Source organism: Notolabrus celidotus, chromosome 4 (genome assembly GCF_009762535.1).
Source record: "Notolabrus celidotus isolate fNotCel1 chromosome 4, fNotCel1.pri, whole genome shotgun sequence".
Taxonomy (NCBI): domain Eukaryota; kingdom Metazoa; phylum Chordata; class Actinopteri; order Labriformes; family Labridae; genus Notolabrus; species Notolabrus celidotus.
The window spans coordinates 11,278,556-11,306,251 of record NC_048275.1 but is presented as its reverse complement, the minus strand read 5'-3'; the positions used below and the strand labels follow the sequence as shown (position 1 = coordinate 11,306,251).

At 40.4% G+C, this 27,696-nt stretch overlaps 2 protein-coding genes and 1 long non-coding RNA gene across 3 annotated transcripts in view; 2 read left to right on the top strand and 1 right to left on the bottom strand.

Moving 5' to 3' along the window:
* Window positions 1–1,126, top strand: part of golga7bb (golgin A7 family, member Bb) — a 38,357-nt gene extending 37,231 nt beyond the window's left edge. Inside the window, exon 6 of the transcript XR_004631038.1 lies at window positions 1,070–1,126. The gene's annotated coding sequence lies outside the window, so the exon portion shown is untranslated. The remainder of the gene's footprint in view (window positions 1–1,069) is intronic.
* The window catches only part of crtac1b (cartilage acidic protein 1b), a 34,571-nt gene continuing 6,899 nt past the window's right edge, over window positions 25–27,696 (bottom strand). Inside the window, exons 3-15 of the mRNA XM_034682051.1 lie at window positions 26,975–27,171; window positions 24,531–24,667; window positions 21,455–21,611; window positions 18,184–18,318; window positions 17,953–18,095; window positions 11,029–11,165; window positions 9,069–9,151; window positions 8,737–8,837; window positions 8,476–8,644; window positions 7,390–7,535; window positions 6,577–6,619; window positions 6,331–6,474; window positions 25–4,239 (exon numbers count right to left, since the gene is read on the bottom strand). Of these exons, the coding sequence (XP_034537942.1) occupies window positions 4,112–4,239; window positions 6,331–6,474; window positions 6,577–6,619; window positions 7,390–7,535; window positions 8,476–8,644; window positions 8,737–8,837; window positions 9,069–9,151; window positions 11,029–11,165; window positions 17,953–18,095; window positions 18,184–18,318; window positions 21,455–21,611; window positions 24,531–24,667; window positions 26,975–27,171 (1,720 nt within the window). The 3' untranslated portion in view covers window positions 25–4,111. The remainder of the gene's footprint in view (window positions 4,240–6,330; window positions 6,475–6,576; window positions 6,620–7,389; window positions 7,536–8,475; window positions 8,645–8,736; window positions 8,838–9,068; window positions 9,152–11,028; window positions 11,166–17,952; window positions 18,096–18,183; window positions 18,319–21,454; window positions 21,612–24,530; window positions 24,668–26,974; window positions 27,172–27,696) is intronic.
* The window catches only part of LOC117811650, a 55,322-nt gene continuing 45,840 nt past the window's right edge, over window positions 18,215–27,696 (top strand). The window contains exon 1 of the long non-coding RNA XR_004631040.1: window positions 18,215–18,344. This is a non-coding gene — a long non-coding RNA (uncharacterized LOC117811650). The remainder of the gene's footprint in view (window positions 18,345–27,696) is intronic.

Sequence of the window (27,696 nt, the reverse complement as noted above, 5' to 3'; positions counted from 1 at the left end):
AAAATGATATGATTCATCACCATGAATGTTTTGTTCTCATTTATTTTCTCAGCATTTCCTCAGGCTTTGGATGAATTCCAGTTTGACTGGACAAAGAAAGCTTCATTTCTGGATTGAGTACTGTGAAATTGTGGAAACTGTGATTTCCCCCTGCATGTCTGCAGAGTTCAAATACTGAATACTGTACACAGTACACTTAGTTGCACACTGCACGTATATAAAGTGATGAGACGCCAGATGTCTGACGATCTTAAGTGGCGTCCTTTTGCTGTTAAACTTCAAAACTAGCTGAAATGTCACAACCCATTCCAACACATTTATAGGAAAGATACAAACTGGATTCACACAGTTATGTGTTTGACACAAAATGTCCACATTGTTATTCAGATTTTGGTGATTAAGTATGAGAATGTGGGCAACAGGGTCAAAAAACGGCTGTGTCCATATTTAAAGCGTGCAAGTTTTATAGTCACATGTGGATGTTATTATTCATGCAAACTGTGAGCTTACATATCAGTCCTTAGTGATACAGTTCAAGAGTGTGATTAGGACTATATTTTTTCTTTTAGTCCTTGTAACATCTTCAGTACAATCAGTTTAGCCTATAGACTATATAAAAAGATGGACGACATGGCGGCTCTCCAACAGTGAAGCCAAAACATTTGATGCTCATCCTACTGACTGGCTGCAGTATGAAGTTTTAAAGCCTGCCTCCTCCATGTGAACACAAGGGACTTGGGGCAAACTATTAACTCAACATACACGTCATATAAATGTTTCTGTCATTGTTGTTAGCTCTTATCACACTGATCTACGCCCAAGTCTTTATTTTCTTGAGAAGTTTATTTATAATTAGTTATGTGATGCTTTCGAAATGGGTGTAATTCTCCTGTGACGCTGTGCGCACAGGATAAGACATTCACTTTTGTACAACAAGAGGTGGAGATGTGTCGTCCATCTTCATACACAATCAAGGGTGAACCTCATGACATTTATGCAAAGTGAAATCTTCAGAGAGAACATTTTCAAACACGATCTCACTGAACTCTTTGTAACTCTCCCTCCACAGAGTCTTTGGCTTACACACAGAAAGCATGACAACATCGGCGACGAGGATCCAACAGAGATCCATGGTGAGTCATCTTAATTGCTTTAACACATCCATCATCATTTGTTTATTAGTTCTTCATGCTCCGATGCCTCTTAGTCTTCGTTAAAAACGTCTCAGTGAGAAACATGTCCAGTCTTTAAATCTCATCTGACATGTTAGATATTTACAGGTGGCATCTGTGGTTTGGGTCCATCTCATTAGAGGACTCAAACTGATGTCAGGGGACAGAGTTTGGTGCTCTCTCTTAAATGGAATGTGTGAGGTTCTGAGCTAAAAATGTCCAAATAAAATATAACACTTGCCTCAGCAAGTGTACAGGGAGACAACGAGGAACATAGACAAACACACACACACACTCGGTCTTTATCTCTGGAGGACTGTACAGGCCAGAACTTGATGATGAGTCAATCCCCTGCTGAGACACTTATTGTGGACTTAGATAAATTTGGGGTTGTGTTGCATTGTTTCTGCTCTGGGATTCCAGAGGGGGAACTGATGCTCCCTGCAGAACAATGTGAAAGCAGATCTCTGTCAGCGTACGTGCTTTCAACAGCTTGTGGAGGACAAGATTTTCTGTTTTTGCTCAACTCTTGTTCCTCCAAAATACTTTTAATCTTATAATACTACTTTCTAAAACTTTTAAGTAACATGGTAATGACTCTCTTGAAGGTTTGTATGGGAGTTACTGCATTTTCAAAGTGCATTTTACTGAGGGCTTGACTGTAAAGGATAATAAATTACCCAACATGTATTAGTTATGGATAAAGCGAGGTCTCACAAACGCCTCCCAAAAGCTGCACTTCCTCTTTTTTGTCTTTTTGTCTTTGGGTCTTTTTCCTTAATCTTGTATGAACCAGATGGGAAGAAGGCACAAGTTTATCACTTATATTCATCAATATTTTATAAACATTACAATATATCATTGAAATAATGAAACATAGGCGTGAATCGCGCTCACAAACATTATTTGTCGGCATCAAACTATGGCTGGAAATACTCATAACCTGTTCTCCTGTTTGAATGAATTCAGCTAAGAACAATCGTTCCAGGAAATCATTAATTCAGAAACATTCTTAAAAAAAAGAGAGATCATATTAACCCACCTATAGGACAGTTCTCCCCTTGAAATAGATCTGACAAAGGTGGGGTTGTCTTATATTTGGGGATTCATTAAATATCAATATAAGTTCACAGCAGTTCACCCTCCACCAATAATACAAGGCGGAACAAAGTGGCTCAAAAGAAAACCCGGTTATTCAAAAACGGAGGCAAAGTTATGAAGCCAGAAGTTACATCCCTGTTACGCCTTGTCTACTATTTGTAATGCGCAGGGGTGGAATAATGGGGCAAAGTCGTTTCACCTCTGGTCCTCCCTCAGGAGTAACAAAGGTGGGAAGGGGAGGTGAATGTGCCAATGTGTAACAACTTAGCTGGCTAAGCTAAGCGTGTGTATGTGCCTGTCTGAGGGGGTGTGTATGTGCTACACCCACCGTGCTTCCAGCAATTCTGTAAAGTCTTAGTGCGATGTTTAATCACATACTGGAACACCAAAATCACACTGTTGCAGGGTTCAGTGTTAAAGCACAGAGACGTAGTGATGGCAGAACTTCATTACGGCCCTGTTGCAGTATTGCAGTGTGTTAGAGGTTATAGAGGGTAATGTCCTTATAGATCTTCTTCAAATGCATGTGAGTATGTTACTGGATACTATATGGAGAGTATGCTCACTATCAGACCTGTCATCCATCTGATATACTGCAGAGTTTTTTTTTTCTTATACTTGGGCCAATATGCTTTATTTATATTCATAAATCATTCAAAAGGAATGCGATAGGAAAGTTCAGAATAGGACTGGGCATCTAAGATCTTTCAGACTGCCTGTAATAGGAAAGCATTTAATATCATATTGCAAATGATCAATGGAGATTTGGAATACCAGTGGAATCAGGACATTGACTTATTTTTTGAAAAAGAAACTCATTATGCATGAGAATCTACTTTTATTTCTTCATGACCATGCCACTATTTCTTTTTTGCCTCAATTTATTTCATTTCTTTGGGAAAATAAACCAAAAAAAGTTAAGATTTCATTTTTTCAGTTAACACTGTAGGCCTACGTCCTTTTAAAACTTTTCATCAAGATGCAAGTAATTATAAAATTGCCAAGTCAGTTCTGATGTCTTCAGGTTCACCTTCCTGCTTCTGTTCTTTGAAACGTTAATTAGCTCTTGCCTGTTCTTGTGCTCACTCTTTCACACACACACACACGTGTTTGTATTCTTCACTGTGCTGTTGTGCTATTCATAGGTAACAAAATATCACCAACCATTGGAGACAGATGGTCTGGCATATGTTCCGCTACCCAACTGCCTTTTTGGCTGCAGCAAATACTCACACACTGCAACACACACACTGCAACACACACACACACACACACACACACACACACACACACACACAGAGAAAAATGAACACAAAACTTAAAGCTTGGACACCCGGTGTTTCTCAGCATCCCAGTTAGCCCATTATGAGAATGAGAGTGACATAGTAAGGATTAACACAGTGGCATTGTTGAGATACAGATGGGGCCTCAGCGTGTCTCTAATGACTGTGGTGTGTGCAGCCAGGAGACCCGTCAGCTGTATGTGCAGAGGTTTATGTGCTGCAGCTCCACTTATTGTCTTGGCCTCAGTTCTGGTCCCACTAAGATAAGTGCCAGGTGATGACATGAGGGCTCTGCGGGTGTGACACAGTTAGTTCTGAACCCCGTAGCTCCCAGCGAGCATGCTCCCCGTGTGTGTCTTTATAGTCCAGAGGGAGCCAGGAGCCAAGAGGTGACACAGAGCAGCAGTGAGGAGGGGACAAGACTGTAAATCAGTGTTGGGGGGGAAAAAAAGACAGCAGAGGTCCACAGAGAGGAAGGAGGAGTTTTCTCCAAGAGTTTCTGTACATCCCCATTAAGGAGTGGAGAGAGGTGCGATTGGGGGCAGACAGCAGCAGCTACAGCAGCTCAATCTGCAGATGGGTCGAGATGAAGGGCAGTACAGAGACGGAGAGCCACCAGAAGGAAAGGCCTAACCACCTGCGTTCTCCGGAAGACCGCGTCCCCCCAAAGTAAGCCACCTGGGCTGCAGAGGAAGACGCATAACAACAGAAAAGTTAGACATCCATTAGAGTCCATCATAGCCTTTTAACCATTTAATGTAGAGTCATATCATAGTAAGCATTTCAACATTTGAAATGTTGTTTCAATACAAACTCAAAATCTAGTCACCTAGATAACCATCTAATGTTTTGATACTGGGTTTGCACTGGATGCAGCTGTGCTTAGATGTGTTTTAATACATTCAGTCCTAGGATCTGACCATTGGAAATATTACACGGCCACTTTTCAGCTGTTTATATCTACTGTAGCGTTAGTGTTGTCCTCATCCGTAGTGTTGACTGAATATTGTAGGTTGTCACTAATGGCTAAGGGCTTTGACTGTCTACCACATTAGTCTTTACTCTGCCGTCACAGTTTAGCATTAGGTTTAGGGAGTTTAGCTTTGTGATAATGTAGCATTTGGATGACACTACAGATATTATATAAGCCATTTTACCTATGTTGTTTTTGTATTTTGTTTTGTTACTTGCACAATCACCACAAGGGGCACTTCAGGTAAACGGGCAGGTAAATGCTACAAAAGGGGCACAGGTGAAGTAGTGATCTTGGGAACAGGAATAGCACACGTTTTGTACCACTCATCTTAGACCGCACTGTTATCCTGATCATGCATATCACCTTCAAAGTAAGTTGTCTTTACCTGTTTATCATTTGGATCAATAAACCGCAAGAAATAACGCAACAATAACCTCGGATTGGACATTGGATTCTTTTAAAAGCGCGTCAAAAACACTTCACTCCCGCACCCAGTGACTAAAATCAGGTCAGAATAGTCACCACAGATATACAACAGTCATATGTTTGTCTGCTATGATGTTAGTTTTTAGTTCAGTTCACCAACCCAAAACATGTTTTCTTACAAAGACTGATTGCTTCAGGTTAAGGTCATCATTTCATGCATAGCTTTTAACACACAGGGTGATGCACATCTATACTAACTGCTAACTTAGACTGATAGCTTGGAAGATCTAGACTTTTTGGACTGGGTTGGCCAAACAAGGGGAACTGACATATGTCTACAATAGGGATGTCAACAATGAATTGATTACCGATTAATTGATTGTTAAGAACATACTCAAACACATTTTTTGTTTCAATTTTATATCACGTGGAAGAAACATCATGTGGTCTTATATTTTGTTCATATCAGGGAGGTGTTTTACTTTTAAAGCATGTTTCAATCAGCTGACTAGGTGTTGTCTACAGCGGAGACGCTCAGCTGGGGGCTGCGGCTGAGTGACAGGTGTCCATGTGCGCTTTTTTCTCCGCCTGCGGACTGATTATGACCCGGTTGCGCTCCCGGCTGACACCTGACCACGCACACATGCTTATTTTTTCAATAAGAACAAGTAGACAGAAAACTGGACTATGTGAGTCTAAAATTTGATTCTGTTCAGTTCCCTTGTTGAAGTCTGAGTGTCATTGTGTCATGAAGGAACATTTGATTCAGAGAAAAAAAAACGCGTTCGGCATTATTTTTGACATGGAAAATGTTTATGTTTTATTTTAATGATTAATCGATAATTGATTGTTAACATTTCCAAAGATCGATCACGGAAAATACTTGAAATTTACATCCCTAGTCTACAGTAACCATTCGAAGTCATAAAAACAGGGTAGTGTGCCATATGTGGGTGCAAAGACAGCCACTGGCAGACTGACAACATGGCCATTACAGTTAATTGTAACAAAATCATTGCCTCTGTCATCATAAGCCATCTAAAATGATAATGATGATAATGATAAGGTTTGTTTTTGGTCTCAATTAGACTCTTCATTTTGATGTTGTCTGTGCATATTTTCTTTCAGGCCACATTTCCAGAGGCTTTCATGGCTGAAAGAGAGCGCATTCACATGAGGGAGGTAGTCATGCAAGACAGCAGGGTGCAGAGAGGGGACATGGCCAGAGGAATGTTAGCACCTCTAAGCCTTTATTCAAAAACCAGAGTAATTAAGGCAGCTTAAGGCATCTCGTTCTCCAGCAGTGCTTCCTTTGTTCTCCTGATCTCAGTAATCCAGCTAAGTCTACCCTGACTCTGCCAGGACCACTCACCCACACAGGCAGACCCATCGTCGTTGGGCTCGAAGCCCTGGTTGCATCTCCTCTTGGCGCGGCACTTATAACTGCCATAGGTGTTGGTGCAGACAGGGCGGTCGGAGGGGCACACAGTTGGAAACTGAGTACACTCGTCTTCATCTGAGAAGGGGGAGACGAGGAGAGAGGAGACACCTTTTGTTTGGTGTTTCATAGGGGACACACGCGAATAGGGGTCAGCACATAAAGATATGTGGGACTTACCTGTGCAGCGGCCATTCTCATTCAGGGCAAACCCATGACCACACTGTAAGATACAGGCAGACTCATTAGAAACAAGACTGAAAAATCTAAGATGCCCATGAGGTGTAGATGTATTTACAGGATTTTACAGAAAGGTTTTGCGATAAGAAAAATATGGATTTTAAGTTCTGATAAAAATATAGTAATTAATTTATTTGGAACCACTGGTCCCCAAAGATTTTGCAATTAACTTTGATCAATATTTAAATCACATAATACTGAATTCATCAGTATTCATCAGATCTTAACAAAACCTAACACCCAAATAGGATGTAAGAAGACTATTAAGTTTTGTGACACTGCACTTATCCAAAAGTACATGTACTGGTTTGTACTGGCAAGTCTTGATGCTGACATATACAACAGCAGCTGATTGCATGTTGTGTCCAAACCTCTGCCTCTGGTATCAGTCTATCTTCATTTATAGTAATCTTCCACTCAAACACAAAAATGTAAACGCAAAAAAGCAAATGTTGCAAACATAAATACAAAGCACTTTCTGTGCGATATATACAGTCATGCTGTGTGGATATACTACCTCCCCAAGTTTGCTGTGTCATTTGCCTAACACAGAGGACTTACATAATTTGATGTATGTAAGCACCAAATTTAAAACCAAGGTCTTTGAGCTCCTTCATTTCAGAGTAATGCTACAAGAGTTACTTAATGACATTACCACTAGAAGCAGCATAGTATAGCAGGACATCCTCAAGGTCTTCTTCTATTGTGGTACATTTAATGAGAATCTAGCATTTCTGTGAAGGACTGCTGCACCTCTATCTCCACAGTAGGAGTGACTTCCTCCTCGTCTCTTGGGTAGTGGATCTCCAGCACCCTGTTGATGTCTGAAGGTTCCAGGGGTCGGGCCGATGATCGACCGTCTGGCCAGTACACCTCCACATTTGTGGCCACATCCTTACCTTGTCAGACACAACACAGTGAGAGGGACATTAGTGATTTTTGAGGGCTCACACAGTAAATACTGTCTCAGGTTATTTCATCAAGCTTTGTCCCTTTTCTCTGCTTTTCGCTGACACAAACACAGCGAGAGACAGAGCGGCACTCTCTTGGTCTCTCTCCATTAACTACTTTAATCAGGCAGAGAGAAAGCCCCTCTTCAGAGGGCCTCTACAGCCTTAATTAAAGTGGCATTTCTAATGTAAACAGATCTTGAGTTGCCTTGCCAGCCTGTGATCCGCTGGGCAGGTGTGCTGCCGGTAAGCCAAAGAATAATTCACCTGTTCTGCGCCCGATTGACACCTTCTCATTTAGTGCTGCGGAGTGTATTTCATGTGTCTACCCGTATAAAGAGCTGAAGAGTGGAGGTCTGTTCTGAAGCAGCGATGCCGTGGGAAATCTGCTTTGAGAGTGTGTGGTGAGCAATCAAGCATTAAAATTGAGTCTCTTCAGAACAGAGCAGACTCAGTGAGCAGGAGGGTAAGCTACCAGTGCTGGATGACCACCAGCTGACAGTCCTTCAGGGGGCAGAGGGAGTCAGGGAGCTGGTTCCAGGCTGGCTTCCAGCTACAGCATCTGTCCCCACTTAGTCCATCCAGCACTAACGTACTGACAAACTCCCATGGGTGTCCATTGTTTCCATTTCTCTATCTATCTATTTCTCCATCGTCTGATGAATATTTTGAATTTGTCTGCTCAGATTTGAAAATTTGTTGGTTTTCTCAAGTGTAATTCAAAAAATGTAACCTTATAATCAGGGCAAGAATTGCTTATTGTTTACATTAGGAGAGAAAGTCCTATGGGGGAACACTTCTTGTTAACAAAGAGATCACAGGTTGAATACCTGCAACAGCTGAAAGGAAAACACATAAACAATAAATGAATGAATGAATGAAAGTTTACCAAGGCCAAAGTGTGCGACAGGTTCCATCTCACACAGATACCCAGAGCCTCCATCAATGATGCGTGTGTGTGGGCCGCTCTTTTTCGTATACAACACCACTTTTGCTCCTCTGGCGAAGGCTCCAAACTTTGTCCTGGGAATCACTCGCAGCCAGGCGTTGGTGGTGCCCTGAGACACACAGGTGATGAGAGAAGGACAGGATATCACTGCACTACACTCATTCGGATGTTAGACATTAAAGAAACGTCACAAATACTCACAAGATTGACTTTGTATATAGCGAGCGGCTGTGCTGCACTTTCACCATGAGACACCAGCAGCTCCAGACGGCCGTCACCATCGAAGTCTGTGGCTACAGCTCCTGCAGATCCATCACAGTAATGATGCAAGAACACACAGCAGGAAACAGCCTACATGACACTTATTATCCTCATGCAGTGAACATGGACAGTCTTATAACTAATAATGAGGAACATTAAAGCTCAGGAGGGATTTCAGATAGCGAGTGGAGCTCTGGTGCCACCTAATGGGGAGATGGAAGAATAGCAGATTTTAGTTATTGTTTAAACCGAGTTATAAGACAGTTACTCACCGGTTCCTCGTCCTTCAGGCTCTGATGCCTCCCCAACATTCAGCTCCTCTATCTGAGGGTCTCCATGCTCTCTCCTGCTCACCCTGAAAATCAACATCACAGCAGATACCCATCAAGGCATCATATTACTGTGTACACTACCTTTCAAAGGGAAACACCTTACTGTTTACTCCACCTCTCAAACACATTTAGCAATATACTTACGCTACAGAGTAAGAATGTAAGTGCAGTACATATAACCACCTTAAAATGTAGATACATTTACTGTACACCACACATCATTACATGCATCAGTACAAAGAGCTGTCCTCCTCAACCATCATCCTTCAATAAAACATCACACATAAAAGGCACAAGTTCTTCTGCTGTTATACAATAATGCACCTTGGAGTAATTCAGTTTTTGATACAGTACTATATGCTCAAACGTGTTGCTGGTGCAAATTTATTGCTTTTGTTTCAGTGGAATGGAGATTTTTACTAATAATGGAGAGTGTTTTTGCAGCAGGGTGGAGCTAAATCATCTCAGTACTTGCTGTATTTACTATGCACTCAGTGTTGCATCAAGACTGCAGGAAAAAGTGGATTTTAAGATGCAACATAGATAATTCAGACAGCCTGAACTCAAGAAACTAAAAGGAGACAAAGTATGCAAAAACACCCACATGAGCCACAGGTAGGAAAGGCAATCATTTTAAAATTGTAGGCCCACACCTCTGGTGCACAATTCTTCTCTCCTCTAACAGTCATGCCTTCTGTTAAAATTTGTAAATAATGATGAGTCACAGGAGGCAGACTTTTTTCCCTCTCATATCAGATGCACGTCTTTTTATTGAATGATTATTAGCATGCATTGATTTGTGACTCTGACTCCTGTGCTGCTGCTCTCTGCCTCCTTTACTGTTTTTGTGCAGATCTAGTGCATTATGGGTAATGTTTAATCTGTTGTTTGTGGTTTCCTCTGGGATGTGTCTCTGTCCAGGTCCAGGACAAAGTCCCCCACTGGGACAATCAAGTGCACTGTACCCTTTTATTAATTCACCCTGTTGTTTGTGAATGCATCCTGTTACCAAAGTGACTCGACTTGAATGTCTGCTGAACGATATTGTTAAGCGATATAATGCTCATTACCTGCTACACTATCATACCTATAATGACAACACACCTCTCCTTCATATCATCTTTTTCTAAAGTCATAATCACATTTCACACTGCATTAATGTGCTGATCTTGGCTGCTACACCTCTCTGCTCAGCTTCATATTGATTAGTTGTATTGAATTAATTATCTAAGGCACAATAGTTGGAGCTTGTCTCCTTCAGTGCCAGAGAGCAGATTTAAATGAGCTGATTCATCTTCATACTAGACAATGGTGGAGCCACGTGCTGGGGAGCAGTGACCCCTGTCAGCTCTCCATCGTGTGCAGGAAGACTAATTCCTCTCCAGTGACCTGGCGCTCAGGAATATTCTGATCCGAGGAAATCTCTGGGGCTTAAACTGATTATTGATATTCAGGATGAATTGACCCACCGGCTCATGGCAACATTCATCATGACTTATGCATCCTGTTCAAGGAAATACGCCAGATCTGATTTTTTATTCAGACAGGACGGGTTTATTCTACTATTAAGCCTTAACTATTGATATGTATCATATTTTGCATTTTGTGAGCTGAGTTCATTAATATTATCTCAAGACGAAGCCTAACCGTCAGCCAAAAAGAGACCTAAAACTGTCTTAATGAAAGATTCATCCATGTGTGCAGGAGGAGGCGGGATGCCAGACTAGATAAGTATCCTCGGCTGGGAATTTTAAATTCTTCTCAGCTTCAAAGCCAAGTTTTAGAATATTAAATCAAGACGCAGGAGTAGTCTGTTAAGCTCATCAACAAAGTGCTATTTAAATTTAACATATTGCTGCTGAGAGTGTATTTGTATGTGTGTCTGTTTCTTCGAGAGTACCGAAAGAGCCTGTTGGCAGAGGGACCCCTATAGGCGATGTTATTGAAGAAGACCTCCAGCTCGTTGTCATTGTCAAAGTCTGCAGCAATAACTGTGCGAACAGGGGACGGCATGGCGAACTTCTGGGATGCTATATCCTGTGAGATAAAAGACGACATCAGAAACACATTTTACAACTCTAGGAATTATTTCCTGAGAATTAGAGAGCCAGGTGACTGCAAACATTGAGAGAAAATGGAGTTACCTTAAAGCAATCATAACCATGGTCATGCTCATTACATACTTGTGCAAAAGGACAGTTACCTCACAACTAAACTGCTGGATTTTCACACACTAAGTCAGTTCAAGTCTGTTTTGATTGCTTTTGATAGCAACAAAGCTCACTCTGTAGGGACTTTACTTTGTATCCAAAGGATCACCTTTTCAAGTCCTGGTACAGGCCATAGACTGTTTATTAAAATGGTGTGTTCACTGACTGCGAGGCCAAAAGATGTAGAGCTCCCCCTGCTGACTGACTGCAGTTCAGGTCATAAACCCTGCCTCCTTCATGTTAACAGATGGACATTGGTCAGACTATAAAAATTACATTGCACATCAATGAATCTGTTCTCAAACATGGTTTCTTTCACTATAATCATGTTTTCATCATGCTGATTAACGTCCAAGTTTTCATTTTCGGACAAGTTTAGTTTGAAGTTGTTCATTTGATTTTAAAAAGATGATTGATTCACAGTCTGTTGACTTAGGTGGGCCCCTGCAGAGTTCTGTACCAGATTAGCCGAGTAGAGAGTCACTGAGCTTTTCATAGCCATAAATGTCTGCTTTAAACCAATGGTTTGGTATCACATTTCACAGTGGGTAGAAATGAATCCATGTTGTCCGAAGAATGGATATTGTGCTGGTAGCTGGAGAGGTGCAACTTTACTTTTTGGACACTGCCAAGGCACCGAACCCCCAACTTTTCAGGGTGTCTGCCCACATGCAGCCAACTTTTTTTGGGCATATTCATGTTTGTGCATGAATTTGTATTTCTGGCCCATGTGTGTTGCATGTTTGATAACAGAGTGTAAAAAATTGAATTTCCCACAGGTATTAGGTAGGTATTCTTCATCTTCCTCTTTCACAGAGCATTGTTCTAGTTTAATTATTTGTTGTTGGGATTTTTCAACTGTTTTCTAAGTGTCTATGCTTTTATTCAGATAACAGGACAGTTGATAAAGTAGGAAACAGGGAATACAGACTGGGGGATGACTGTGACAAAGGGCCATGGGTCAGATTTGACTTCTTTCAGGACTGCAGCCTCAGTACAAGGAACATGCTGCACAACTTAATGGCAGAGCTAAGGTTGCGCCCCTGTCATTGTCTAATTGGAGATAAAGGCTAAATCAATTTTAGTTTGTAATAATCTGACAACATATATATCAAGTGTTTCTATAACTTGTGTTTACCTCTATGTTACTCTCTATGCTGATGATAGCATATGCTACATTTCAGTACACTACTAGTAGAAATATCTGCTTGGTCTTTATTATGGGAAAAAAAGGTAAAAAGAAAGTTTTTTCTGTCTCATTTTCTTGGTCAATACTCCTGAATATCAAGGGTTTTGTTAGGCTTTAGGACACACAATGGTGCAATACATCAACACAAAAAAATGCAGCTTGATAGCCAAAGAACTTTGAAAGTAAAAGACTTCAAAACATATTATGACTAGACTCCAAAAAATACTGTTTGTGTTCAGTCCAACATCATGACAGGTGCTGTGAATAAAGAGACTCTTCCACAACCTGAAGGTCACATGTTCAGTTCCCACAACAGAACGCATCAATAATAAGCATCTAGTCCTTCAGTTAGACACTGATCTGTCATCACTCATGTAAGTCACCCTGGCCAAGAGTTCCCTCTAAAGCCTAAAGATAAGACCTGAGACCTTTTTACATTCCCTGGCATCAGAAAAGAAGACTGCAGATCTCCTCCCAGAAAAAGTCTTCTCAGCAGAGGAGTTTTTGCACGAGAAAGTAACAGATATCTCCCTGCTTCAGTGACACAGTGATAAGTCGGGAAGAGTTATAGAGCGGCCCTTCACTCCCCCCAGTATTTACTCCCTGTTTTAATTATAAGGCTCATAAAGCTGCGGGCGAGGGGGAGGGGGGCACACAGTGACCTTCTGCTTCTCAGGTGAAGGAGAGGGGATGGCCGACTGAGGCCAGGAGGGAGGAAGGGACTGATCTTAATTTACTGTATTGCAAGGTGGATGAATAGAAAGGCCATAAGGAAAATGAACGGGACTCTCACCATAAAAGATATTAATTTGTGAGGGAAGTTATAACAAGTATTTTGAAAAAGGAAGTTTATAATGGGAAACTTTTGTCCTGACAGGACTGCATATCTCACCAAAAATAACTGATATAAAGAGGATGACAGGGATGATGTAATTTTTAAATATACTACAACGTTAGAGAACATTTCACAACTTTCGATTTCTTATGACAAGGAAGGATTTTTTTTATAGTTAAAGAAGTAATATTTTATGCCTATACTTGGACAGGATATAATGGTGGATGGAGCATGAAACAGAGAGAGCGAGAGGGGAATGACATACCGGAAAGGGGCTGCAGGTTGGAATCCAACCCAGGCCATCAGGTTGATATTAAATTATATTGTAAGTGTAAAATTTAAAGGGAAACTCTTTTAAATTCCCAATTAGAGTAATGATTTTGATTACTGAATATTATTTTAAAAAAAAACATTATTCATGTGTTCATATTCAATCCTCTAACTACGGTGGCCCTGAAGGACAAAACAAATTTACAAAAGATGAAACACTTTTACAAAGTTAGTGAAAAATTTAAATTTTGGAAAACAAGTTTACATTTAAGAAAACAAATTTATATTTAAGAAAACAAAATTACAAAATCAAAACACTTTTACCAAGACCAAAACAAATTAACATTTAAGAAAAAAATTTTTACAAAATAAAAAAACACATACAAACGGTGAGACAATTTACAAACGACTGAACACTTTTACCATTTCTGAAACAAATTTACATTTATTTTTAACAGAAAGGGAATGTACCAAATACCAGATGTGATCCAGGATTGATCAAGTGAGGGGTCATTAAGTTTGTTTGGATGGAGAGAAACCAAACGTAGCAACGTTTGCTACTGGTACTCCGTTTGGTACCGGATCACTTCCGGTGTTTGGTACATTCCCTTTCCGTTAAAAATAAAAGTAAATTTGTTTCAGAAATGTTAAAAGCGTTATGTTGTTTGTAAAATTGTCTCACTGCTTGTAAATGTGTTTTTTTTTTATTTTGTAAATTTTAATGTTTTCTTAAATGTAAATTTGTTTTCTTAAATGTAAATTTGTTTTCTTAAATGTAAATTTTTTTTCTTAAATGTAAATTTGTTTTCTTAAATGTAAATTTTTTTTTGGCCTTGGTAAAAGTGTTTTGCTAATGTAATTTTGTTTTATAAAATGCAAAAATGTTTTCCAATATGTAAATTTGTCTCCAACTTTTTAAAAGTATTTCATCTTTTGTAAATTTGTTTTGTCCTTCATGGCCACCGTATGTAACCTCCCTCCCTTCCTTTCCAAAAGTTAGTCATGCCCCCCTGGTGGGCCTTGAAGGTACTGTAGGTTGGCCACTAGAGATCAGTTACGAGAAATAGTTTTAATTTAAAAATTTAAATCGACATCGACGTATGTGAGTAGAATGTATATTCTATTCGCTTGCACTGCATTGCAAAGAAAAATCCACATGATGAAATGCAAATAAATTGGGAAATATTTCATTTTAGTCTAAGTGTTGTTCCAAGTTTTGTAATGGGTTTGGGTTGAACCTGATGGTATGTTTTTGTTTTATTTTACAATAAAAATTGCCTGCAGTATTCTTAAATCTTGTATTAATTACCTTTCTAAAGTTTTATCACAAAAGTTTGCTTAGTGGTAATAATGGTATCATTTATAAGGACTGGACTTATAATGAAGTTGCTCTGTTGAACGACACTACCTGTACAGTTAGACCTTTTCCACCTTTTTAAATATGTATTAGCTAGTTGTGTGTTCAGTGAGTGTGTGCTTGTTAAACCTATTGCAAGGAAAACCTCAGCAATAGATTTTAATTAAAGCTCAAACGGGCCTAATCGGCACTTTCCACCATCCAGGCAAGCTGCTGTTTCAGCCCAATTTAATTAGCGGTTTACTGGAGTGATACAACGGCTTCATTATGCATGCCAAAGGTCAACATGGCGAGTGGGAGAGTCAGCGTGTGTGGGGGAAAGGGGTCTTAAACGTGTTGTTGTGGGCTTGTGATTTAACAATCTTAGTTTAAAAAACATTGGCTAGTTAATTCAATTTGTCTTCTGTGTGTTTGTGTGTGTGTTAGAGTGCTCTGTGTGAATGTGTGCGTGTGTGTGTGTGTGTGTGTGTGTGTCAGGCTGATGGAACTGTCTCTGGGCTAAGCATCACACATTAACCCCTTATTTGACCCCTATAAATATGCCTCCTGTGACGTTTATCTCTTTGGTAAAAAATGCAGCTGCAGGTGCTAAGAGATAGATCACCGAGCCCGAAACCTCTGCAGATTTACACACAGCATACCCCGTCCCCGTCTCTTACACTCCTCACTGTACTACACAATCAAATGCACACTGTAGGCTGTCTCCAAGGAGTTGTCTCTATAGATGGTGATTCACTAAATCACTGCCCATCTGCTCCTAAATCCCACTCTATCCTAAAGCTTGCCGGTACTGAGCAGTGCTAATTCACCAGCAAACCGTTAGCATAGATAACTGTGTGATTCACAGAGGTAATGAGTGGGATCTGCTGTCTCTGTGCTGCATGTTCATTAAACATTGATTCTAAAGAGAGGAGAAGAAAAGAGAAACAACCTCCCTGTACAGTCGTCTTTCATCATTTGCTGTGCCTGATCTGATGGGCTAATCAAAGCCTGTATATAATCAATAAGCAGTAATTACTCTGGAATACCCACAGACCTTCCTGTAATCTGTTTAGAATGGAGATACTTTCTACCAAAGAAAGAGCCTAGACAAAGGCTTAGACACCGGTCTAAAGTACAAAGATATCACTATGTCTTATTTTATTTGGGTCAAATGACCCTCGTCTAAATTAAGGTCTCAGCATGTCATGGTAGAGGAACCTGAGGGAGGTTTAATGTGAAGATATCTGATGATTATTCAACCTTTTCCAAAACCAATGTTCAGATCAAACCCACTTACTGCAGCAAATGGCAAGGTGTGCAGAAGTGTGAATGTCTACATTTGGAGCACAGTTTTTTCCCTCCTGATGATACGACTTCATTTCTTCACACCTGCTTTACTTTAACTTGTGTTCAGCTGAAAGTTACCAATTACCTCTACCTCTCTCTGCTAAAGGCAGGACTGTCACGCCATTAGTCAACCTTGTTTTGTGTCAAAAGTATAGAGGGAGATTGTGCAATATCAGGAAGCCAGTACAATATTACAGACAGGGGCATGACCACAAGGGCAAACAGGGTGGCATGGCCCACCCTAAAATCCTAGACTATGATTGGCTGTTTGCCCTGTCGGAAGCAGAACTTCTGTTTAAATTGGATTGTGGAGCCATTTGCCATTTCCGTCCATTATAAGCTTTGAAACTAAAAGACTGCTTCCATGAGCGCTGACATGTGTTGCTGGTGCAGCCGAGCATGCACCGAAGTGAGCTGTCTGGTAGAGCTGCAGTACTGACGTCACACCCTTTTCACGAACCAAAACACACATTAAACTTTCAGATAAAACGCTGAAGATCCCTGAGGTCAGGTCAGCCCACAGCAGAACAGATTCTTGTAATGATTTGAAGCAGACACTCATGGCTAAGGAAAGTTCAATAACTCTGTGTTAGTGTTTGCTATGTTTACCCTTACTGTTCCTCCTCTACTCTGAATACTACAGAAGCCCATGTTGGTCAACAGAGCTGTCAATCAATAATATTTTTAGATCAAGTTCAAATAACTAATTCAAGCTGATCATTAACACTTGGACATAAATTAACACTAAAGAAACTATGACAGAAACCATGTCTGAGAAAGCATTATTTGACATGTGTGTATATTTCATAGTTTGACCTCTGTCCCATTTGTTAACATGAAGGAGACGGGCTTTATGATCTATACTGCAGCCAGTCAGCAGAGGGAGCTCCTAATCTTTTGTCTTCATGGTCAGAGAAAACTCATGATGTCCATTTTAATATACAGTCTATGGTTGCACTTTCAGTTGTTGAAAACTACTAAACACGTGTAGAGAAGAATCAGTCCATCAAAGTTGCTTATAAATGTATTTTTGATAGTTCCAACAGTTTGCAGTTTGTTTGCATTTTTGTAAATATTTTTTAATCTGGAAAAACAACCTCTAGCTTTGAAGATTTATTCTTTCCACTCCGTTATGTTAATTTTTAAAGTTAAAGAAATTAGAGACAGAAATGTAGCATCTACACAATGCTTTCATTGCACACATACTTGATGCCAACCCTGCATGAGTCAGTGCCTCAGAGCCCCCCCCCCCCTGTCAGAAAGGTCTGGACACAACCCTAAGTATAGGCCTCTTTATGCATTATGTAACATCAGTTATATATGCATAAAGGCCTACAGAAAATGCATGTTGATCATACATAATGCCCTTTAGCTTTCAAAATGCCAGCTTGCTGTTTTAAAACCACCCACTGTTGTAAAACATGATAGAACTGGGTTTTTTTTCCAGTGTGGAAAAAAACCTGACTTTATATTAAAACTTCCTTGTTGTTGTATTTTTGCTGACTTGGTATAAAAAGCTCTTTTTACTTTACCTTTTGCACCTTAACTGCTCTAATCTCACTTGTTTTGTGTCTATCAGTATTTGTGTGCTGCTTGTTTGGTATTAATTACCTTAAAAACACATCTGAACTGACCTTGAACTTCTGTTTGCGGTTATTCAGCTGCATGTAAAGGCGATGGGGTCCATTCCAGTTCCCGTAGACGATGTCTGTCTTTCCATCACGGTTAAAATCTGCCAAGGCGACTCCTCTGCCATGCTGCATGGGGTCCTCCAAACCTACAGGTATTTGGTAGACTCTTTATCAGAAAAATAAACATATCCTTTGTATTTTTTCAAAATGGTGATATGTAATTGCTCCTTTTACCTGCCTGCTGCGCCACATCAGAAAAAGTTCCATCTCCATTGTTTTTGAACAGGAAGTTGGATCCGTACTCGTTGTCACAGAACACATCAGAGAGGGATTGGCTGACAATGGGCCCAACAACAACACCTCGCCCTCCTGCACGAGAGACACAACACTGAGCGGTAAGAGAGAATAAAGCAGTTTAAAAGAGGGTGAACAGGCAGTTTAAGAAAATAAAATAATGCCGGAATGGTGAAAAAAACAAAGAGTACTGAGGGAGAGAGATCAGCTCCATAACAAAAATGAACAGCAAGATATTATTACTGTCTTTCCGGACCATTTCCTCCACGCAGGGCAGGTCTTTCTGCTGACACAGACACTGACTCTGATGGGCTACACACACACACTAACACACACACACAAACACACAGAGAAACAAACCCAAACAAATCAAAATACACATGCAGGGAATCTTTTGCATTAAACAAAAACTAACAGCAATTTTCTCCTCATGAAAAGATCTTTGCTCTCTTCGATTTACTCTCAATATCACCACAGGATTTCTCCGTGACATTCTATAAAGTGAAGTGTCTCAGTGAAGTGTCTCATCTGAGACCGGCGGAGTCTAATTACGGAGTGGAGAGGGCTCTGATTGCCCTTCGAGTATGCAGAGTCAGTGCAGTGAGTCAGGCCTCGCTCCTGATTTACTGGCCCGCTCCATCAGCCCAGACAAATATCACTCGCCCCCTACGGCCATAAACCGCTAATGTCTCCCAAGAGATATGTAACCATTAGATATACAACTTCACCCGCTGTCCCTCTGCTCTGATTAACGGCAGTTTGATGACAAAGCCGTCCACCGTAGATCATTCACGGCATTGTGAAGTGGGCCAGCTCGCTCTGCCCCCCCTCACGGTGACTTAGATGACACCCTGCACGCAAAAAGATCCTGAGATGATGAAGATTGATTCTGCTACACTCAATTACAAAGTCGTCTCCCATTTCCAAAACTTAGTTGGACACCAGCGTCAAGGACATTCCAGTGGTTACAATAAAGTATTATAGAGGCAGCGTTTTTTTCCTGGCTTATGATGGTCTCTCTTATCAGAGAAACAGATCACAGTGAGAGCACTCTTTTTGGCATTTATTGTCCTCCTCCTCCAAGCCACAGCAGGTATCCATCACAGGGTTAAGTGGAGTGTTGATGCAAGCTTGGGAAATGTTTTGATGGATTGCAGCGGCTTTTTTTTAACACAAAAAAATCAATTTACTGGAAATTCATTCAGTTTTAAAAAAGCAACTTTTGTCTGAACCTTTGCTCAGTTTGAATCTCTCTTGTCACAGAGAGGGGAGAGCTTTTGAGTCAAGACAGCAAAAAACATGGAGAGGACATGTTCAGAGGACTGTGTCTCTCGAAAAGAAGACGATGTGGAACCTTAGATATGGATTTGGCTGTTTTGGGGATTTGTTAACGTATATCTGAACACTCAGACAGTGTTTATTTTTTTAATTATGATTTATTTTTGTAAGCTGTATTTTGGGGCATTTTCGCCTTTATTGGTAGGGCACCAGAAGAGAGACAGTAAACGTGGGGAGTAGAGAGAAGGGGAAGACATGCAGCAAATGGTCGAGGCTGGGAGTTGAACCAGCGACCACTGTGACGAGGACTGTATCCTCTGTACATGGGGCGCACGCTTAAACCGCTAGGCCAATGGCACCCAAGGCAATGTTTATCTTGTATCTGCTTCAAATATAACTTTGTGAATCTTGATCTCTTTGTTTACTTCCCATGCTGTACCTGAGTTTTTTCTCTTTAATGATAGTTGTTCGACATTTATCAGGGCTGTCAGCGTTAATGTGTTAATTGCAATGTGAATAAGGTCCCAAATAAATGTTTAAACTTTTATTAATAACTGCTATCTGTCCCTTTCGGCACACTTTAGTCCAGATGATGCATTGATGAAAAACAAAGACACCACTGCGCTCTTGAATGGCACATTCACTTTTAAACAATCCTAGATGGTCAAGTTGACAAGTCAGAAGTAATGTGCATTTACAACAGCTTCACAATAGCCTGCAAGGTTCTTTTTATTTTGGAGTGCAAATTTTTGAGACTTGTTTATGAAACCAAATCAAAGAACAGTGCCCGCTAATTGGGTATGAGTTCTGTTTATTTAGTTAATTTTACCTCAGTGCAACGATGACTCACTCATCAAGACAGTGGTAAGAATTGCTTTGTTGTTAATATGGATTCAAAAACTGTTTTGAAATGCAAAATAAAGGAATTTTGAACGAGCGATTAAAAATTTAATCAACCAGGATTTAGTTGAAATTCTGCAAGTGATCGCAATTATTTAAAAACAATCATTTGGCAGCCCTAACTTCAAATTAATTACAAAACAAATATGTTAAGTGTAGTTAGTTAGTTAGTTAGTTAGTTAGTTAGTTAGTTAGTTAGTTAGTTAGTTAGTTAGTTAGTTAGTTAGTTAGTTAGTTGTTTTTATTCATTGTGTCATTTACCAGAAATTTACTCAGCCCATATGGACTTACAAGACACTACAAAACAAAACAAGATAGTAACAACATCTACAGTATGTGCTTAAAAAATGTCTGACAGGAAAGTTCGCTCATGGTCCATCAGTACTGTACTAGACTCTCTGATCAGGCTGCCTTGTGGCTTCCTAATCTTCACACTTATTCATCAATCGGAAGGAGAACCAGCAGATACTTTTTGAGCTGGAACACCAGAAATGTCCAGTAAAACCAAAACAACCTGAAACCTCTGTATCAGATAAAGACTGGCCTCTGGCTCTGGCCGAGGTGATGCTCATTAAACTCACTGCACTGTTGTGGTGTCCATGTATTTGTGTTCACCCCCTCAGACCTCTGAGAGAAACACTCCACTCTGTGATAGATGCCATCTCTGGGCCGTTGAGCTGCTCTGATGTATGTGTGTGTTGTCCTTCCTCTTCGCCTCTCTCTGACTTTCACTGGAGTAAACAGCTGACATGGCCAAAAGTCCACATACACTCCTCTCTCTTTCACTATACACTAATCATGTTCTCTTTCTTTCTCTTTCTTTTTTCACCTGGCCGCCATCCAACTCTCCCTTACTCTCCTCTGTGTGCTGAAGTCCTATATTTCAGAGTCTGTGTCTACAACAAGCACATGTTCCCCTGCAGATGTCTGTGTAAATCACACTGAAGGTCCAGTAGTGGTGGATGTTCTTAAAGCGAGGGTCTACGTCACACACACAGACGCACACACACACATAATCACACTAAACGTCTACCTGTGAACTTGTTGACTCCGGCCTGCTCCGCCACATTGGAGAGAGCAATGACGCCCTGTGAGAGGTCGCTGGCTGCCTCATCCATTTCTATGAGAGCATGGGGACCAACGTTTCCACTGGCGTAGTTAGCTATGTAGATCGCATAGCGGCCTGAACCCTGGAACAAAAAAAAAAAACTATTGTTATCCAATAAAAAACGCTGCAGGAGCTTGCATTTGTCAACAGAGCTGTCAATCGATCATCACTTTAACGTCAGACAATAGAAAACTTAGGAACTCCAAAACATATGGCTTCACTATCTGTTGTTCTGTCCATGATGTCTTACATGTTATGGTCTCCACCAACTCTAGAGGGATATACAGAATACAGGTCAGCTGCTAAGTACTCCGCTTTGTTACAGAGATGGTCCTCAACTCTTTTTATCTGCAGGTCAGCACTGAGCATATCATGTACATTTCCTTTTAGAGCTTTTTCTAAGAATTTAAATGTTAAAGGAGCAACAAAAGTCAACTCAAAATGTAAAGTTGAAGATTTGACAGCTAAACAATAAGCTCAAAGTCAGTAAACAGTAGGGATATAATCGTGGCGTTCTAACAATATCAGGATATCACAAGAACAAAAGTGCCTTGATGCTGTTGTGGACCTGTGACGGTATGTAACGATAGGTCTTCCTGGCAAATAGCGCAGTTTTGTTTCAGTGAATGGGAACTATAGAGACCATTGTTCCATTCATGCCCATCCTCCTTTGCGATGTGCCTCAAATGTAGTAGAGCAAAAATGGCAGACACCAGTGCTGAGGGAGCCCAGAGCGGCTATATTAAGATTGTGGAAGCTCCATGTTAAATCTAACATGGGGAAGCATTAATAAAAACAACAACAATATATAGACAGTGCCAGACTGCACTGACCTACACGTCAGGGAATATGAGTTATATGAGAGGCCACTTGGAAAATCATCACCTGGAGAAGATTTGAGAAGATGAGAGGACAAATCTACAGAAAGTGTTCAAAGAGTCACAGTCTCATGTGATTTTTTAATCATTACATCCCTCATATAAAGCTCTGTAGAGTGAAGGGAATCTGTGTAATCAGATTATTATTTTCTTGATGTTCATCGCTCTAGGAAACTGATTTTGTGACCGTGCTGTCACATTTACTTCATATCCTCATTTTACACATTTTTATGACAGAATAAATGGTAAAAGATCTTAATTTGAAAGACTTAAATAGTTATTTTTACACTAGCTTTATCCTTTCCCCATATCTTTATTCTGTTGGTGTCTTTTCATTTTCCCCTTCCTCCAATAAAACCGTCTCCTCTCCCTTTATCTCCGCCTTTTCCCTGTTTCCAACCCTTACTCCCTCTCCCTCAGCCTCTCTCCGTACTCCTTCCTCTGCCTCCCTTTGGAGATTAATTTCACACTCCATTATCAGTCAGAGTCCCTGCAGACACGAACTCACAGACGGAACCACACTAATAGACTACACACTCGATTCCAATGAGCTTCCCCAGCAGGCCCAACATATTTCAATCAATACAAACACATGAACATATGCAAACGCGCACACACACACACACACACACACGGCTTCACCCTTCATGTTAGCTTCATTGTATTTTTACAAGACAAGAAAACTAAATGAGTCTAGTGGATGTAAATGTCATGAAGCGTCACATAACGGCCTACTGGAGTGGGGACTGTGGATAGCACACACACACACAAACACACATAGCTTAAAAAATGAGAAAGAACCACAATGAAAGACCTGAAGGCCACCGGCAGTTACTTAACAAACTTAAAAGTCAACGATTTTTCAATAAGTCTCCGCCCAAGGCTAATTTCTGTCACTGGGATTGGCATTGTGAATAGTGCGTCATGCATGCCTGCAGAGTGCATGTAGGAGCAGGGATAGTACACTGCAAGCCTTTTACCCCCCACTTTACAGCTCTCACAGAGACGCCTCAATGAGCTACCACCTGTGATGTAGCACTTTTATGTTCCTGCCTTTAAAAGGAATTCATATTAATTACAATTATTGTGGCTTTTAAAATCGACTCACTCTTCCAGCCTCCGTCCAGTCTCACTGCGGAGTGAAACGTTCCATCAGTTCAACGAGAGATCCCTCAATATGTCACCTTCATCAGTTTGTAAAAGACTAATGATTGCATGTCACTTTCAAGGAGACTGGGAGGGATGAAGCAGTTGGATGACTAATTATCCCTCTTTTTTCCTGAGCGATAACACTTTATTTATGAGTGAAAGACGCCAAACACATGAGCTACCTGGCTGACTTTACAACATGCTCTGAATTTGGCTTGTTTAACCTTCTGCTGTGGTTTCAGATTTATTCTAATAAAAACTTGTTCAGCAATAGGAAAATGTATTCACTCTTCCTCTCTGTCAGTCTGCTGGAACTTGCATGGAAGAGCTCACATTGGCTTCCTCTAAAAGCATTATGCCATTAAAAGCAGATATCTTTCCAATCGGTTTGGCTGCTGCACAACCTATCAGTGCTCACTGAGATGGGACTGTGGTTTGTTAGAGAAAAAATCTATTGTAATCCCTACTGTCTTCTTCCAACTATTACTTCCTTTATCCCCTCCCTTGATTGGAAGTAAGAGCGGTATGCGTGTGTGAGATAAGAGACAAAGAAAGAGTGCGAGCGTGTCCGTCACAGAGTGAAAAAAGGGCGTAAAGGAGGTGGAAAGGGGGAAGAAAACAATGGGAGAGTGACTGAGAGAGGGCGAGAAAACGCTACGGGCAGAAAGCAGTAGTGTGCAGTCATCACTCCTCCCCTCGTACGATGTTCTATAAAACAAACGAGCCCTGGCTTCTGTAATTACACTGGTGCGATGGACAGAAGAGAGAAAATGGCACACCATTCCCCCAAATGAACTGTCATAGCACATGCTGAGAAGGGCGGCGTAGGCAGGGCATGAGTTATCACTGGTAAACAAACAGAAGCACCCATGCATGTACACAGAAGACACTCTAGGGAGTTTGTGTGTGTGTGTTTTAGTGTGTGAATCTGCATTTAGTCCATGTGGATAAGTGTGTTTGTGTGTGTTTAGTACCTTTCTGTCCACACAGGCCACTGAGCGCCCAGCCATTCGGTTAGCTACATCTCTGTGTTCGTTGATGTCGTCGTTCAGCAGATCTTCAAAGCGTCCGTTACGAAACTTAAACAGCTTGTCAGAGTACGTTGCCCGACCTTGATAAGGAGAGATGTAGAATTTACAAGAGGCAAAGACTGTGAGGAGAGCCATAACAACCTATATTTACATGGCGGTCATTTTACCTGTTTTCTTTATGTTGAACTGCTTACCTCCATGTCATCGTTCACATAAACAGAGTACATTTGAGATGCTGTGATCTGAGCTCCTTCCATTGTTTGTGGATTAATCAACTACTTAAAGCAGGAGGGACATCAGGCAATGATATTGTTAAAGCAACACATATGATACATCATTACCTTTGTCATTAAAACATTTAGAGCTAGAATAGGGAACATCATTTCATTAGAAACATTACATATTAGTAGTTACTGTCATTTGAGAGTTATTAGTTACATTACATGACTACACTCTTCCTCCCGTGCAATAAAATCAATGTGCAATATCCTGCCCCCCCTCCCCACCCGACGTGCAATACTCACTGCAAAAACAACTGTAAATAAAATATAACTAAATACTATTTATTTTTAAAGTAATTTCTGATTTAAAAAGGTTTTATTCATCCGACCACTGTTGCTCTTGCTGCTATTGTTGTTTTTATTAATGTATGTATGTATGCATCAACGGAGCAGCGCTCCTAATTTCATTGTTTGCAAGTCATGCAATGACAATAAAGGCATTCTATTCTATTCTATTACAATATTACTGTCTCTGAATTGTAATGCGTTAGACTACTTTAGAGTTACTTTCATCAAAATAAGTGCAGAAGTATGACTCGCATTCTAAAATGCTAAAATATAGTTTATTGCAGCTGGTTTTAAATCCAGTGAAGGGTGATGTGGTATGGCATGATGACTGTGTAGGCCCTAAGGCTACTAACAACTTAATATAATCGGCACAGTGAAGGCTCATGGTGCAATACAATAAGTAACAATGACAGTCAGAATCACAAAAGCAGACAAAGTCAAAGTCTGGTAAGTTATGATAAAGATATCGTAAATATTTAAACTTAACATCAGGTTAAAATCCGCTGTAACGTCAGTTACTGGAATTTGTAACGGGTATAATATTACCGAAATTTTATTAGTAATGCTTTATATTCACTTCTGGCTACACGCCGTTTACTTTTACATTGGAAGTCTCCCAACCCTCCATCTGTTGCACAGTGGTTACAGGATACTGTCTCCTTTTTGAAACTTGAAAAAATGAAATACACTCTAAGAGGAAACACTGAGAAGTTCTTTCACAAATGGCAACCCTTTCTTTCACATGTTAGAGATCTGCAGACTCTGCCGGACTAAGAGGTGTCTTATTTCTTTCATCATTGCTGTATTCCTACATTTGTGTGTGTTAATTTCTCCTGCTGAGCTGGGCTAGGGAGGAAGGGGTTATTTTTCTTTTTGAGTTTTGGGAGTGGTATATTTATATTGTAAATGTGCAGGTAATTCTGTATCTATGGACCTCTACAGGTATATAATTATGCACATGTATGCACCTTGTTTCTCCTGATAGGAGTGTCATTTTCCCAGTCTCATTGTTGTGTTGTTTTTTTTTTCCTTTCAATGTAAACTTGTACACAAATTACAATGTCATTGAACTTTGCTCAATAAACAGAACTGGCAACAAAAAAAGTAATGCTTAATATTACTGCCTTACAGCTAAAAGTAATACATTACTGTAATGGCGTTACTTTTGTAGCATGTTACTCTCAACACTGGTCACTAATGACATGAGATAGAATTCATCTTTAATTAAATGTGTGTCTGATGTGTGTGTGAGTCCCAGCCCCTTTGTGTCAAGTGTTTTTTATATACTGGTCAGGTCTGAGTCAATAAACCAGTCAGGGTTAGATTGTATGGAACCAGCCAATCACAGGGGCTCTCTAAACATTTTTTTAGAAGTTGCTGATAAATCTTTAAAAAAATTTGCATGTTAGCTTCTCTACATATACATGATCTGGAATCAACTTGGAACACAGCTCAACTTTTCAACAGCATTCAAGCTCTCCATCCTGTGAGAAATGTCAGAGCAAAATGGCCACCATGTTACTATGGTCACTTATGCAACAGAGAACCTTAGGTGTTTGTTTACGACAACAGGCTGGCAGTGACCTTTATCATTTTCATAAAAATGATAGAGGTGAGGTGTTACAGTTTTGGCAGTGTGCGCTCTGTAGCTTTCAGATTGATTAATAGCAGCACCGAGCTTATCTGTTATCTGATGAAGACTCAGATGAGATAAGCTTAATATCTGCATACTGATCCTCCTGCTTTGTCTCTGAACAAGAAAAGAGGAGTGGTAGTGAAGAGTGTGTGTGTGCGTGTGCGTAAAACTCTGTACTGTACCAGAGAAAGCGTTATTGGTGTTGAGCACATAAATCTCCTCCCGGCCGTCTCCGTCGATGTCACACGCTGTCACTCCGATGGCGTTGCCTTGACGGTCTCTCAGGGCGTAGAAAGGAGAGCTTCGATTGTCAACGGCGATGTTGACGAGCCTTTTTTTCTGCTTGTCATACTTTAGCACCAGGTTTGGGCCGTTGTAGCTGTCAAAGACACCAGAGGCAAGCTGTTACATCTTCACTACATTAGGCTGTCTGTGGGATCTTTGAAGCCTAAACAATGAAGTATTATTATTTTCTATGCTGATTTTGTGATGCAGAATTTAATGGTGCTGCATTTAAGATCTCCTGAGAACTTCAGATCTTAAAAGGCGACTCCTCTGATTTCGGGTCTTTCAGGAGTACTAGATTACTTCATAAGTGTGACTGTTTCTAGTGGAAGTGTATCACCCCTAACTTACTTAAGGGATGTCACTTGAGGCAACCAAAATGTGACTTTGGACAGAAACAGCAGAAATGGAAAAAAAAATGTAATAAATAAATATATATAAATATATTGGTGAGTTTGAAAGAAGCAAGCTAACCATCCCCTTATCTCTGTCTGAGGCTAGCAGCTTTAGTCTACATTAGTACGTATTTGCATTATCACATCCTGAATCCCATGTTGAAGTAAAATTCAGAACTTGACATTTTTCAACTTCCCACTCGATGAATTGCAACGGAGCGCCT